The sequence below is a fragment of the Thalassophryne amazonica genome, chromosome 14, assembly GCF_902500255.1.
Source record: "Thalassophryne amazonica chromosome 14, fThaAma1.1, whole genome shotgun sequence".
In the NCBI taxonomy this organism is placed as follows: domain Eukaryota; kingdom Metazoa; phylum Chordata; class Actinopteri; order Batrachoidiformes; family Batrachoididae; genus Thalassophryne; species Thalassophryne amazonica.
Genome location: NC_047116.1, coordinates 89,110,505 through 89,126,236, shown reverse-complemented (window position 1 = coordinate 89,126,236; position 15,732 = coordinate 89,110,505). Strand labels below are relative to the sequence as shown.

Genomic DNA, 15,732 nt, shown 5'->3' with positions numbered 1-15,732 from the left:
TTAGGAGAGACGGCATCCATCCCACTTTGGATGGAGCAGCTCTCATTTCTAGAAATCTGGCCAATTTTCTTAAATCCTCCAAACCGTGACTATCCAGGGTTGGGACCAGGAAGCAGAGTTGTAGTCTTACACACCTCTCTGCAGCTTCTCTCCCCCTGCCATCCCCTCATTACCCCATCCCCGTAGAGACGGTGCCTGCTCCCAGACCACCAATAACCAGCAAAAATCTATTTAAGCATAAAAATTCAAAAAGAAAAAATAATATAGCACCTTCAACTGCACCACAGACTAAAACAGTTAAATGTGGTCTATTAAACATTAGGTCTCTCTCTTCTAAGTCCCTGTTGGTAAATGATATAATAATTGATCAACATATTGATTTATTCTGCCTTACAGAAACCTGGTTACAGCAGGATGAATATGTTAGTTTAAATGAGTCAACACCCCCGAGTCACACTAACTGTCAGAACGCTCGTAGCACAGGCCGGGGCGGAGGATTAGCAGCAATCTTCCATTCCAGCTTATTAATTAATCAAAAACCCAGACAGAGCTTTAATTCATTTGAAAGCTTGACTCTTAGTCTTGTCCATCCAAATTGGAAGTCCCAAAAACCAGTTTTATTTGTTATTATCTATCGTCCACCTGGTCGTTACTGTGAGTTTCTCTGTGAATTTTCAGACCTTTTGCCTGACTTAGTGCTTAGCTCAGATAAGATAATTATAGTGGGCGATTTTAACATCCACACAGATGCTGAGAATGACAGCCTTAACACTGCATTTAATCTATTATTAGACTCTATTGGCTTTGCTCAAAAAGTAAATGAGTCCACCCACCACTTTAATCATATTTTAGATCTTGTTCTGACTTATGGTATGGAAATAGAAGACTTAACAGTATTCCCTGAAAACCCCCTTCTGTCTGATCATTTCTTAATAACATTTACATTTACTCTGATGGACTACCCAGCAGTGGGGAATAAGTTTCATTACACTAGAAGTCTTTCAGAAAGCGCTGTAACTAGGTTTAAGGATATGATTCCTTCTTTATGTTCTCTAATGCCATATACCAACACAGTGCAGAGTAGCTACCTAAACTCTGTAAGGGAGATAGAGTATCTCGTCAATAGTTTTACATCCTCATTGAAGACAACTTTGGATGCTGTAGCTCCTCTGAAAAAGAGAGCTTTAAATCAGAAGTGCCTGACTCCGTGGTATAACTCTCAAACTCGTAGCTTAAAGCAGACAACCCGTAAGTTGGAGAGGAAATGACGTCTCACTAATTTAGAAGATCTTCACTTAGCCTGGAAAAAGAGTCTGTTGCTCTATAAAAAAGCCCTCCGTAAAGCTAGGACATCTTTCTACTCATTACTAATTGAAGAAAATAAGAACCCCAGGTTTCTTTTCAGCACTGTAGCCAGGCTGACAGAGTCAGAGCTCTATTGAGCTGAGTATTCCATTAACTTTAACTAGTAATGACTTCATGACTTTCTTTGCTAACAAAATTTTAACTATTAGAGAAAAAATTACTCATAACCATCCCAAAGACGTATCGTTATCTTTGGCTGCTTTCAGTGATGCCGGTATTTGGTTAGACTCTTTCTCTCCGATTGTTCTGTTACTGTTGATACTGTTGACCATAAAATTTTATTACAGAGATTAGAGCATGCCATAGGTATTAAAGGCACTGTGCTGCGGTGGCTTGAATCATATTTGTCTAATAGATTACAATTTGTTCATGTAAATGGGGAATCTTCTTCACAGATTAAAGTTAATTATGGAGTTCCACAAGGTTCTGAGCTAGGACCAGTTTTATTCACTTTATACATGCTTCCCTTAGGCAGTATTATTAGACGGTATTGCTTAAATTTTCATTGTTACGCAGATGATACCCAGCTTTATCTATCCATGAAGCCAGAGGACACACACCAATTAGCTGAACTGCAGGATTGTCTTACAGACATAAAGACATGGATGACCTCTAATTTCCTGCTTTTAAACTCAGATAAAACTGAAGTTATTGTACTTGGCCCCACAAATCTTAGAAACATGGTGTCTAACCAGATCCTTACTCTGGATGGCATTACCCTGACCTCTAGTAATACTGTGAGAAATCTTGGAGTCATTTTTGATCAGGATATGTCATTCAAAGTGCATATTAAACAAATATGTAGGACTGCTTTTTTGCATTTACGCAATATCTCTAAAATCAGAAAGGTCTTGTCTCAGAGTGATGCTGAAAAACTAATTCATGCATTTATTTCCTCTAGGCTGGACTATTGTAATTCATTATTATCAGGTTGTCCTAAAAGTTCCCTAAAAAGCCTTCAGTTAATTCAAAATGCTGCAGCTAGAGTACTGACAGGGACTAGAAGGAGAGAGCATATCTCACCCATATTGGCCTCTCTTCATTGGCTTCCTGTTAATTCTAGAATAGAATTTAAAATTCTTCTTCTTACTTATAAGGTTTTGAATAATCAGGTCCCATCTTATCTTAGGGACCTCGTAGTACCATATCACCCCAATAGAGCGCTTCGCTCTCAGACTGCAGGCTTACTTGTAGTTCCTAGGGTTTGTAAGAGTAGAATGGGAGGCAGAGCCTTCAGCTTTCAGGCTCCTCTCCTGTGGAACCAGCTCCCAATTCAGATCAGGGAGACAGACACCCTCTCTACTTTTAAGATTAGGCTTAAAACTTTCCTTTTTGCTAAAGCTTATAGTTAGGGCTGGATCAGGTGACCCTGAACCATCCCTTAGTTATGCTGCTATAGAGGTAGACTGTTGGGGGGTTCCCATGATGCACTGTTTCTTTCTCTTTTTGCTCTGTATGCACCACTCTGCATTTAATCATTAGTGATCGATCTCTGCTCCCCTCCACAGCATGTCTTTTTCCTGGTTCTCTCCCTCAGCCCCAACCAGTCCCAGCAGAAAACTGCCCCTCCCTGAGCCTGGTTCTGCTGGAGGTTTCTTCCTGTTAAAAGGGAGTTTTTCCTTCCCACTGTAGCCAAGTGCTTGCTCACAGGGGGTCGTTTTGACCGTTGGGGTTTTACATAATTATTGTATGGCCTTGCCTTACAATATAAAGCGCCTTGGGGCAACTGTTTGTTGTGATTTGGCGCTATATAAAAAATTGATTGATTGATTGATTGATCTAAAACTTTTTCCACATATACAATATCACCATTTCTCTCAAATATTGTTCACAAACCAGTCTGAATCTGTGATAGTGAGCACTTCTCCTTTGTTGAGATAATCCATCCCACCTCACAGGTGTGCCATACCAAGATGCTGATTAGACACCATGATTAGTGCACAGGTGTGCCTTAGACTGCCCACAATAAAAGGCCACTCTGAAAGGTGCAGTTTTATCACACAGCACAATGCCACAGATGTCGCAAGATTTGAGGGAGCGTGCAATTGGCATGCTGACAGCAGGAATGTCAACCAGAGCTGTTGCTCGTGTATTGAATGTTCATTTCTCTACCATAAGCCGTCTCCAAAGGCGTTTCAGAGAATTTGGCAGTACATCCAACCAGCCTCACAACCGCAGACCACATGTAACCACACCAGCCCAGGACCTCCACATCCAGCATGTTCACCTCCAAGATCGTCTGAGACCAGCCACTCGGACAGCTGCTGGAACAATCGGTTTGCATAACCAAAGAATTTCTGCACAAACTGTCAGAAACTGTCTCAGGGAAGCTCATCTGCATGCTCGTCGTCCTCATCGGGGTCTTGACCTGACTCCAGTTCGTCGTCGTAACCGATTTGAGTGGGCAAATGCTCACATTTGCTGCCGTTTGGCACGTTGGAGAGGTGTTCTCTTCACGGATGATGCGAAGGAGATGTGTTGCACTGCATGAGGCAAATGGTGGTCACACCAGATACTGACTGGTATCCCCCCCCCCCCAATAAAACAAAACTGCACCTTTCAAAGTGGCCTTTTATTGTGGGAAGTCTAAGGCACACCTGTGCACTAATCATGGTGTCTAATCAGCATCTTGGTATGCACACCTGTGAGGTGGGATGGATTATCTCAGCAAAGGAGAAGTGCTCAATATCACAGATTTAGACTGGTTTGTGCACAGTATTTGAGGGAAATGGTGATATTGTGTATGTGGAAAAAGTTTTAGATCGTTGAGTTAATCTCATACAAAATGGGAGCAAAACCAAAAGTGTTGCGTTTATATTTTTGTTGAGTATAGATACAAAAAAAAGAATTTATAATATACTAGAAATGTCGAACTTCTGAAAAGTATGTTCAGTACTTGGTTGGGTTTGAAAGACTTATATCAGTGCAGTGCAGCTGGTCTGCTCTGTGTACACCTGATCTCATCAGATCCCAGAAGCTGAAGAAGAGTAGGTCCTGGTTAGTACTTGGACAGAAAACCTGGAGCCGAGTGAAATTGGAGTTGCACCAGGACGGTCCTCTGTCATAAAGCTTGTGCTAAATCCTGATGCGACTCTGACCTGGATCTGCTGTGGTGGCCCTGTACGAATGGGGCAGCTGAAAGTCAACAACTGCATTGCTCCGACATGGCCAGTGTGGCGTAGAGGCGATCATACTGTGGCACTGCTGAGGTTTTATCCCAGCAGTCACAGGGCATGAGGCAGGGTTCACCCTGGACAGGACGCCAGTCTGTCACAGCAGCAGATGGCATCACTGACTCTGGAAACTGACTCTGTTCCTCTCCACTCTTCCTTCAGACTCTAAGACCTTGATTTACTAAGAAAATGCTAAATTTACTTTCTTCTGAAAAGAGGACTTTGGACCACTGAGCAATGGTTGCATTCTTTGTCTCCTTAGCCCAGGTATGACACTTCTGACATTGTCTCTGGTTCAGGAGTAACTTCACACGGGGAATGCAACACTTGTAGACCATTTCTTGTGGTGACTCTCCTTGCGAAGCTCCATGTTCTTGTATGGAGTTTGCTTGTCAGCTGGGCAGTGCAGTCTCATTTGAGGGCGGCGCTAAAGGATTAAAATATGATGCAATAATTCTACATCCGGAGACGGCCCTTGTATGTCCACATCAGAAACATGCCACTTTTTCTGAGTTTTGCGCAAATTACACACAAAGTGAAAATGCACAGAAAAAGAGACGATGTAGTAGAAAGAGGGCATGTGTTGTGGTTCGTTTATGACTCAGAGCTCAAACATGTCGAGGTGGTTGTGCAGGCGAGAGAACACAGTTACTCTGGTTAGCTGTGTAGGCTAACACTTAATGACCTCTCCCATTTGCCTCGTCTTCCCTTCTCCACTGGGAAGCCAAAAAAAAAAAAAAAACAGCACAGCATTTCTTCCTTAAAAGTGATGTGTTTGTACAGGCTGTCACCAAATTTGGTCAAATCCCGTGATATCTTGCAGGGGTCAAACGAGACTGCGCTGCCCTATCTTCTCAAGGCTGTGGTCATCCCTGTTGCTTGTGCATCTTTTCCTACCACAGTTTTCCCTTTCAGAAAACTTCCTATAAATATGCTTTTGATACACCACTCACAATGCTTTCAGTGAGAGTTTCTGGACAACTGTCAAGTCAGCAGTGTTCCATATCATTGTGGTTGTGTGTACTGAACCAGATGAATTAAAAAAAAAAAAAATAGTGAGAGGTACTCAAAGTTGAAATGAAGTACTTTAATATTTTGTTTTGTATTGTATTTGTTTTTAGCTGTAGGCCATAATCATAAAAATGAAAAAAATATGCTTCAAACATTTCATGACACCGGAATATATACAATTTTAGCTTTTTCAGTTAACTGAAATATTTTGACCAAAACATTTGCTATGATCAAAAAACAAAAAAAAACCTCTTCCTATGACATATATATATATTAGATGAGCCTATACACACACCAAGGGTTGGTGAATAATTTCTGTGATGTGGTCTCCGTTTTTTGCTGATGTGAAGTGCCTGCTTTTCCCTGTAATTCCAGTGATGCGCGTTCTTGTACATGTCCTGTTATGTGTAAACGTGCACGTTCCAGTAGATGGATGGTTGATGTGTGGCAGATACAGCTGACCAGTGGCGGCACCAGGAAAATTTTGTTAGGGGGGCTGGGATAAACATTGGAGGGGCTTCACAAAGTGTCGTTGAAGTGAACAATATATGGGTGATTCTTAGACTACGGGCACTTATGTCCTTTGATCATATTGTATGAAAAACAGAAAAAAAGGGGAAATTTCACACTTTTATAGTTATCTTTACAATGAAAGTGTGTTAAGAACTTTGTTCTAGTAGTCTATGATGACTTTTTCACCTTTTTTCAGCATCATTATATGCAAATATTGTCATTTTGTGCTTGTCCCACACCCACACTTTTGATCTTCAATGATAAAAATGAATGGTAAAGAATTGTTTTTTCTAATGTTTTAAAATATCTCTGAATAAAATATCAGTAAAATAATCAAAACATAATTGGGGTATTCAATGTCATACAACTGTTGTGATTTTTTTAAACAAAATGTAGTTGTCCCACACTATTGCCGTAATTTCCACCACAACACTGTAATGTCCCTTTAAACAGTTTGTATGAAAGATTGTTTGGGTAGTTTCTATGGAGATAAACAGTGACATCAGAACACACGTATATAGCGCCAAATCACAACAAACAGTTGCCCCAAGGCGCTTTATATTGTAAGGCAATGGTGTGGTGGAAATTACATTTACAAGGCCAATAGTGCCCGTAGTTAAAGAATCACCCATATAGTAAATTGCTTTATAAATACCAAGGTATATGTTTTAGTCACCCGTGCTCCTCTAAAATGTGGTATCAATGCACACACACATCATTTAGAATTATTGCATGTTCTGTAAACTTGCACATAGGTATAAATAAAGATAAGTGAAGTTTTAAGAGTGGCCGTAATAAATATTTAGGAAACCTAAATTTTTGGAGTATGGAGTTAAATGTGTCATTGATACTTGCAAATGCACAGAGGGTGATTTACAAGTATTTTTAGATTTGTACATGTGCTTTGTGATCCACAAACACAAATTTCTGATTTGTAACTTGTGTGTGGGTTTTTACAAATAAATGTTTATTTGCAAAACTGAAAATTCTGTTTGTGAAGGGTGATTCAGCATTGGTGGATCACCGAACACACACATTCATCACTTTGCTCAGTTATGCAATATTGAGATATTTTCAGCGCAAAACTGCAGTTGAGATCCATAAATATGTCAGTCACTATTCACATTATTGGCAGAATTATTGGGTGGGCTTAAGTCCCCCAAGCCCCCCTTGGTGCCGCCACTGCAGCCAACCTGTAAATTATCTGTCAATATTTGTTGAATTTTTGAAATGTGTTGTAATTTTCAATTTTCTCATTATGCAGGAACATGTTTCTATATTTCTTCTTTGCCAAATAATTTACTCATGCAGTTGTTTTGTAAATGTTGGTTTATTTGTAAATGCAATAAAAGGCAGAATCTTGAGCCACCTTGGATGTGGAATGAAAAATGATGCCAGTCGATATTGTGATGACAGAAAGAACTCTAGATTTTAATCATCGTGCTGTGGAAGCTGCACACAGCTTCAGTTTAGTCAAATTTCATGTCCGTCCACGTCTGTTCTGATTCTGGCCCACAGAGGTTGGTACCAAGCTAAGAATGTGCTGGAAAAATAAAAGTTTTAGACACAGCAATGTGTGAAAACTGAACTTGCGTGAGTTCTATCCATTTTAGGTTTTGTGGCCGCGCTTCCGGCCTTTGACCTCTCCTTTGTGCAGGCTCTTGCTGCTGTTGCGGCCGTGTGGCTCTCCCTCCAGCAGCGGCACACATGTGCAGCCGACAGCAATGGAGACGTAAGTCTCTGCGTAGGAGTGGCGGCCTCCGACACAGGAGCCAGTTCTCTTCAGGATGACTGATGGCGCGTAGACTGGTGTGCTGCGGTACTCCTTCTCGTCCTCGCCGTGCGGTCCGATCAGGCAGCCCTTACACAGGCAGTAGGCCTCGGGGATGTAACGAGGATACCTGGTTGGGTCGTAGGACAGCCTGCGGAGGTGAGAATCAGTCAGATATGACTTACACACAACCCTGGTCATTTCAAAACTGTTGGAAATCAGGTTTCTGAGTGTTGTACTCATCTTTGACAAACATTTTGCTTATGAGAAATCATTTTTGGAAAAATTAGTTTGAGGAAGTGAATCCATAAGTCAATAGAGAACACTAAAAACATGCATTGGATGAACTCAATTATGAGCAGGAGTTCCAGCTAATAAATATATGTAGCCCCAACTCAAATAAAGCACATCCATTCAAGATAATTTAATTTAGTTGGGACTACATATTTATTAGATTAAAATCCTGCCCATAATTGAATTGAGTTCATCCAATGAGTCATTTGAGTGATACACTCAAAAAAAAAAAAGAAAAAAAATACCTGACTCATTGGATTGGATTCCATCTAATAAATATATGTAGTCCCAACTAAATTAAGTTACATTATCTTGCATGGATGTTTTATTTGAGTTGGGGCTACATATATTTACTGGATGGAAATCCTGCACATAATTGAATTGAATTCATCCAATGAGCTATTTTTTGAGTGTTGTCACTTTTTTTTTTTAACTTTGATCCCATTTAACTTATTATATGTCCCCTAAGAAATGCCTTAAACGCTTCCCATTTAATACTTGGTCATTTGCACTGTATTAATCTGAAAATAAACATCAATTTGTTTTCCTAAATAATTCACCAGATCGTTATCTTGTAACCATTTGTGTTGGAATTGCCATCTTGGAGGATCTTTCCTCAATTTGTTGTTTTTATAAATCACATAGTACAGGGCATGATCCGAAATTACTATATTATCATAAGAGCAATCAGAAACATTCTATTGTAATTCCGCAGAAATTAAAAATAGATCTATCCTAAAATAAATTTGATATGTACTTGAGTAAAATCTAGAATCTGGATTTCTTTCCCTCCAAATATCAAGCAGATTTAAATTTGTAGATTGTAGCTCTACAGTGATGCGTTTGGACAACAGCAGTGGATCGGTTTGTGACTGGGTTAAGTGCTCAAGTCTCCTCCTGTAAAATGTAGTCCCTTAAGTAACGATAAAGTTAAAAAGAGAACATTGTAGAATCTGCTATCCTTGGCATTAGGACCATAAATGTTTGCTGAGATTAGGTCTTCAGACAAAAGGGAACCATGGAGAATGAGGTATTTTTCTTTTGTGTCTTTTATGACATTTTGAACCTGAAATGGGACTGATTCATATATTAACATCGTCACTCCTCTAGACTGGGATGTAAACAGTGTAGTAAGTGTTCTCCCTCCACCTCCTCTTCACAGTCAAGTTACTTTCATCAGTAAGATGGGTTTCCTGCAAAAATTTTAGAGTCCATTTCTTTCAGTCTATTCATGACCCGTTTAAATTTATTTTTTGAAGTCATTGAAGGCCCCTACAACTCAAAGAGATTAATTTAAAATTACCTCATTGGGACATCTGACAGTTTGGCAAAGTGACGACTCAACTTATTTAACAATTTCTCCCTTAGGCAACTAAGCACTGCAACTCAAACTTTTCCCTCCCACTTCCATGTCTGGAAATCCCTCCCTTTAATCACCTTGTGATACGCTTATAGGGAATAAGCCAAACCTTATACGACTGATATTTAATGCTTTCTGTAACCCATTTCCAACTCTCAAGAATATTTATTTATAACAAAAATAGTAATAATACCAGCAGCAACAACATTTAGAATAGTCACAAATATGAATACCAACTCAAGTAGCCCAAAGTCCTGTAAGATCAAATCAGCATCTGAGTATTATTGAAGTTAATTTTTTTTTTACCTCACCAAACATAAATTATTACAAAATCAAATGAGTTATTAAAATGTACAATGTCAACTGTATATATACTCAACAAAAATATAAACGCAACACTTTTGGTTTTGCTCCCATTTTGTATGAGATGAACTTAAAGACCTAAAACCTTCTCCAAATACACAATATCACCATTTCCCTCAAATATTGTTCACAAACCAGTCTAAATCTGTGATAGTGAGCACTTCTCCTTTGCTGAGATAATCCATCCCACCTCACAGGTGTGCCATACCAAGATGCTGATTAGACACCATGATTAGTGCACAGGTGTGCCTTAGACTGCCCACAATAAAAGGCCACTCTGAAAGGTGCAGTTTTATCACACAGCACAATGCCACAGATGTCGCAAGCATTTGAGGGAGCGTGCAATTGGCATGCTGACAGCAGGAATGTCAACCAGAGCTGTTGCTCGTGTATTGAATGTTCATTTCTCTACCATAAGCCGTCTCCAAAGGCATTTCAGAGAATTTGGCAGTACATCCAACCAGCCTCACAACCACAGACCACGTGTAACCACACCAGCCCAGGACCTCCACATCCAGCATGTTCACCTCCAAGATCGTCTGAGACCAGCCACTCGGACAGCTGCTGAAACAATCGGTTTGCATAACCAAAGAATTTCTGCACAAACTGTCAGAAACCATCTCAGGGAAGCTCATCTGCATGCTCGTCGTCCTCATCGGGGTCTCGACCTGACTCCAGTTCGTCGTCGCAACTTTGCACTGCCATTGAAGAGGAGTGGACCAACATTCCACAGGCCACAATTGACAACTTGATCAACTCTATGCGAAGGAGATGTGTTGCACTGCATGAGGCAAATGGTGGTCACACCAGATACTGACTGGTATCCCCCCCCAATAAAACAAAACTGCACCTTTCAGAGTGGCCTTTTATTGTGGGCAGTCTAAGGCACACCTGTGCACTAATCATGGTGTCTAATCAGCATCTTGATATGGCACACCTGTGAGGTGGAATGGATTATCTCAGCAAAGGAGAAGTGCTCACTATCACAGATTTAGACTGGTTTGTGACCAATATTTGAGGGAAATGGTGATATTGTGTATGTGGAAAAAGTTTTAGATCTTTGAGTTCATCTCATACAAAATGGGAGCAAAACCAAAAGTGTTGCGTTTATATTTTTGTTGAGTGGTAAGCTTTTCAAGCACAGTAAAACCATTACACTGTTCACTTTCTTATTGCTTTCAAAAACACCTTGTTAGATAATATTTGTGCTAATTCTTTATTTTATATTAGCTATCAAATATTTATTTGTTTGGAAGTTCTGATAAATATAAGTTAAGTTTCACTTCCATCATATGTCCAAGTTTCAGACACAGGGAAAGCTCCCCCTGTTGGTGAGAGCCAGTAATATTAGAAATGTGAGACTAAACCACACCCATTGTTAACACCCACATTGTATAAAAGTGTTGTACAAGTTACTTTGTGTGCCTTCACAAGATGGACACAGGCCTGGTTTTTGTTGTAACCTTTAATAAACTAAAAATGAGGAATACAATGGTTTGGTTCTTGGTAAGGGGCAGTAAATTACATAAAAGAACCAGGTAGAAATAACAACCTGAAATACTTTTCCATTAGCACTTAGTGTTTACTGAAGGATTCATTATTTTCACCTGCTGGGGAGATTTTTTTTTTTTTTTTTAATGTATGTCATTGCTGCATCTGCATCCATAAAGTCCTTCTCCTCTCCATTAAACGTGACACAAAGCCATACTGGAAACATGATCCTGTAGCAAACTCGTTCCCCACCATGAAGAACTTGTCTGACTTCACTGAAGGCAGCTCTCGCCTTGGCGACGCTCGTCCTGTTGTATCGCAGCGGGCCTCTCATCCAGTCCCAGTAGTACTGAAGCATGGCAATGGTGGCGCGTGGCTTGCCAGCTTTCCTCGTGGGTCCTGGGGTTCTGTGTGATTGGTCCACGACCACGTCTTTATCCAGTTGAAGCACCTCTAAAGTAGTGCCGCTACTGCGGCTGTTGAGTTAGTGGTTCCCTCGGCCACTCCAGGATCCTGATGTTACTTCTGCATTCTGCCCTCCACATCTTCACACTTGTCTCTTCAGCCCTTTTCACACCGGGCTAATGTAGAGTTGCGTAATGTGCCGTACAGACTACGCTGAGCTTACGCAGCCCTACGTGGCAATATGCTGAGGAACACAAAGGGGTCTATGAAATGGATGCAAAAAAATTAAACGTTTAATTTTTTCCACGGCCTTTCGGCGTAGAGTATCGGACACAGTGCTCTACTCAAGTCTACACAACATTCTGGTAGTGTATGTAAGTCTATGCAACACTGCCCTACTGTACAGCATGCCTCCACAGTTGTACACAACCCCACGCCAGGGCCAAAAATCCTTTTATGTTTTTTATCAGTACATACCTGCATTGCTAGATTTTATTCATCCTGCTGAACTTTGTTGGCAGAAGAAGAGGTGGGCCAAGCCTCCACATCCACTATAACTCCTCAAGGACGGATCGCCAGCAAGATCGCCGGCTGCAGCTCCGACTTCACCTCTAATTCTCTCACGATTGTGGCATGTTAAATAAAGTCCATTAACTCCTGGAAATAATATACTGTATTCTGACTTTTTCCATTGTATCAAAGCCATCTGTGTGTCCAGGCAGTCTGTGCAAACACCATCGTGGAACCAAGCTTCTCCCCCCGGCAGCAACTTACACAGCCATTCCTGCCAAGCTCCCCCCTGCATGCAACTTCCCCTCCCGACCATTCCTGTGTACCAGGTACACAGCACAATGCAACGGTGTGAACGGGGCTTTTGTCCCGTTATCTCTGCAGTCAATGTTTTTACGGTAGTTTTACTTTGTCCAACACCTTCCAGCCGAGCTGCAACCATGAGCCAGGCAGACCGAGGCCAAGTCCCCATCATCTGTCTCTGCTGTCAGGTAAAATCCAAAAGTAGTGGAAAGTGAAATGGTGAGATGAAAAGAAAGTCAGGCTCTTGTCAAACAGAACAGTCATTTATAGCTACACAGTTATGCCAACTTTAAGAAGAGAAAAAAAAAAGGTTATGTGCATTTGTTAAAAGGGGCTCAGTTGGCATCATATTGGCTCGATCATTTTGGTGGTCAAGTCAAGTCTGGGAACATTAGGGTGATTCTTTACTTCGGGCACTATTGGCCTTGTAAATGTAATTTCCACCACACCATTGCCTTACAATATAAATATTGTAAGGCAAAGGTTAAAGAATCACCCATAAAGCGCCTTGGGGCAACTGTTTGTTGTGATTTGGCGCTATATACATGTGCTCTGATGTCACTGTTTATCTCTATAGAAACTACCCAAACAATCTTTCAATCAAACTGTTTAAAGGGACATTACAGTGTTGTGGTGGAAATTACTGCTATAGTGTGGGACAACTACATTTTGTTTAAAAAAATCACAACAGTTGTATGACATTGAATACCCCAATTATGTTTTGATTATTTTACTGATATTTTATTCAGAGATATTTGAAAACATTAGAAAAAATGTTTCTTTACCATTCATTTTTATCATTGAAGATCAAAAGTCTGGGTGTGGGACAAGCACAAAACGGCAATATTTGCATATAATGATGCTGAAAAAAAGTGAAAAAGTCATCATAGACTACTAGAACAAATTTCTTAACACACTTTCATTGTAAAGATAACTATAAAAGTGTGAAATCTCCCCTTTTTCTGTTTTTCATACAATATGATCAAAGGACATAAGTGCCCGTAGTCTAAGAATCACCCATTAACGCTGTGTTTCACTGCATGAACAAAACCACAGAACAACCTTGGGTCCTGGATGACAACCACGCAGACAACTGGTAAAACACAGGTGTCCCTTTGACAGAAGGACAGGCAGACAGAAGGAAGCACAGACAGACGAGCACAGACTGACAGCCAGCAAAGGCGTGTGCAGTAGCTCTCACCTGTAAGCCCAGGGGGCGACACTGAGCAGGTTGAGCGGAAGGCGCTTCTTACAGTCGCTCGTAAGTCGGGTTGTGGTCGGGCAGCTCAGGTTGAGTTTGTCGTGCGGTTCCAGCTGGAGCGCGTGATGGAAAGCGCTGAAGACACCGACCGACAGCCGCCCGAACATCTGCTCCAGAACCTCCTCCGGCGGCTCCAGGCACGGCCGCCGCCTTGGGAGGTTCTTCCGGATTTGGCCTGTCCCGGACGGTCCGCCTGGCTGCAGCGCGCCCAGGTGGACCATCAGCAGGACGCGGATCCACACAGACATGCTGCCCGCTTTATGACGCGGTGTTGTGCTCACAAGCGCACGTGGAAGCCTTAGAAGCTCCGCTGTCCTTTAACGCCACACTGTGTCTGCACGGAAGATGTTATTTTTTTCCAGTCCGAGGACTGAAACCTGAAGCGCTCCTCCACAAAAACCCGTCCAGCTTTCAAACTCCTCAGCAGCAGCAAAAACCACCAAGTCCAGCCCGTTCAGAAGTTCACACGCGCCGCGGAGCCACGTGCGTAAAACCAACCCAAAGTGTTTTTACGCACAAGAAAATCAACCTGAAATCCAGGAACCCCGATCCTGATGGGAAGATCCTGATTCAAGTCATCATGAAACTAAAGCAACGTGACGTCTGAGGGAAAACACACACACACACACACTGACACGCTGTCAGTGTAAAACTCCAACATTCTTTCCATTCTCATTTTCCACCTCACAATGTAGACGTTCAGAATGTAGATATTTACTTTTTTAGACCTTAGAAAATGCAATAATACAAAATCCACCAGTAATAACTTAAAGCTACATTGAGCTGGTGATGCAGACGTGCTGGCTTCAGACTAAGACCTTCACACACAGTAAATATAATGTACGAGGGGTGACTGAGAAGTTCTGAGCCTGATCCAGAAAAAGTAGGGTGTCGTTCTCCATCTTTTTCATTCTGAGAAATCTATTTTTTTTAAGGGTTTTTTTTTTTTTTTGGTATGCTTACACTCATCGGCCACTTTAGGTACACCTTGCTAGGACCGGGTCTGACTGCCTTTTGCCTTCAGAACTGCCTTAATCCTTCATGGCATAGATTCACCAAGGTGTTGGAAACATTCACCAGAGATGTTGGTCCACAATGACATAACGTCACACAGTAGCCAATTCAACCAGTCTGCCCATTCTCCTCTGACCTCAAGGCATTTTCGTCTACATAGCTGCCGCTCACTGGATGTCTTCTCTTCTCTGGACCATTCTCTGGAAATCCTATGGATGGTTGTGTGTGAAAATCCCAGTAGATCTACAGTTTCTGAAATACTCAGACCAGCCCATCTGGTACCAACAACCATGTCACGTTCAGCCACTTTTAATTCCCTTTCTTCCTCATTCTGATGCTCAGTTTCAACTTCAGCAAGTTGTCTTCACATCTAGAGGCCTAAAGGCATTGAGTTTCTGCCGTGTAATTGGTTGACTTGCTATTTGTGTTAAAAAGCAATTGACCGGGTGTACCTAATAAAGTGGCAATTGAGTGTAAAACCATGCAATTCTTACAATTTCTTTTTTAACCAACCTTGTGACTGATAGCTTAGCTTAAAAATCATTTCTAGGAATTGCAGGGCTCTAAGCATGCCAAACATCCATTTTAAATCTATTGCGTTTGTTTTTCTGGTGGCTTTGTGAGTGTGGCACCAGTGTGAGTGTACAGCTTTAAAGCAGTCTCAAGAAATCAACATTTCTCCAGAACGTGTGATGTTTTGACTCAGTGGGTGCAATGTTGAGAAATGTTAGTTGCTCAGAATGCAAAAGTTGGAGAACCAGACCATACTTTTTCTGGGTCAGGCTCAAAACTTCTCAATTGCCCCTTGGAATGCATGAAGTCAAAAACACCCAGTAAGACCTGCCAAAGACCAAATGACAGAGGCGGACATACTGAAGTCAGTGCAGTTCTGGTGAAG

General features: G+C 41.3%; 1 protein-coding gene across 1 annotated transcript; it reads right to left on the bottom strand.

The window, feature by feature from the left end:
* Window positions 1–7,395: 7,395 nt before the first annotated feature.
* il17d (interleukin 17d) lies at window positions 7,396–14,123 on the bottom strand. Its single transcript, XM_034186450.1, has 2 exons — window positions 13,761–14,123; window positions 7,396–7,984 (listed from the first exon to the last, which is right to left on the bottom strand). Exons 1-2 carry the CDS (start codon window positions 14,066–14,068, stop codon window positions 7,672–7,674), a joined length of 621 nt encoding a protein of 206 aa, XP_034042341.1. The 5' UTR covers window positions 14,069–14,123; the 3' UTR covers window positions 7,396–7,671.
* Between the last annotated feature and the right edge of the window lie 1,609 nt (window positions 14,124–15,732).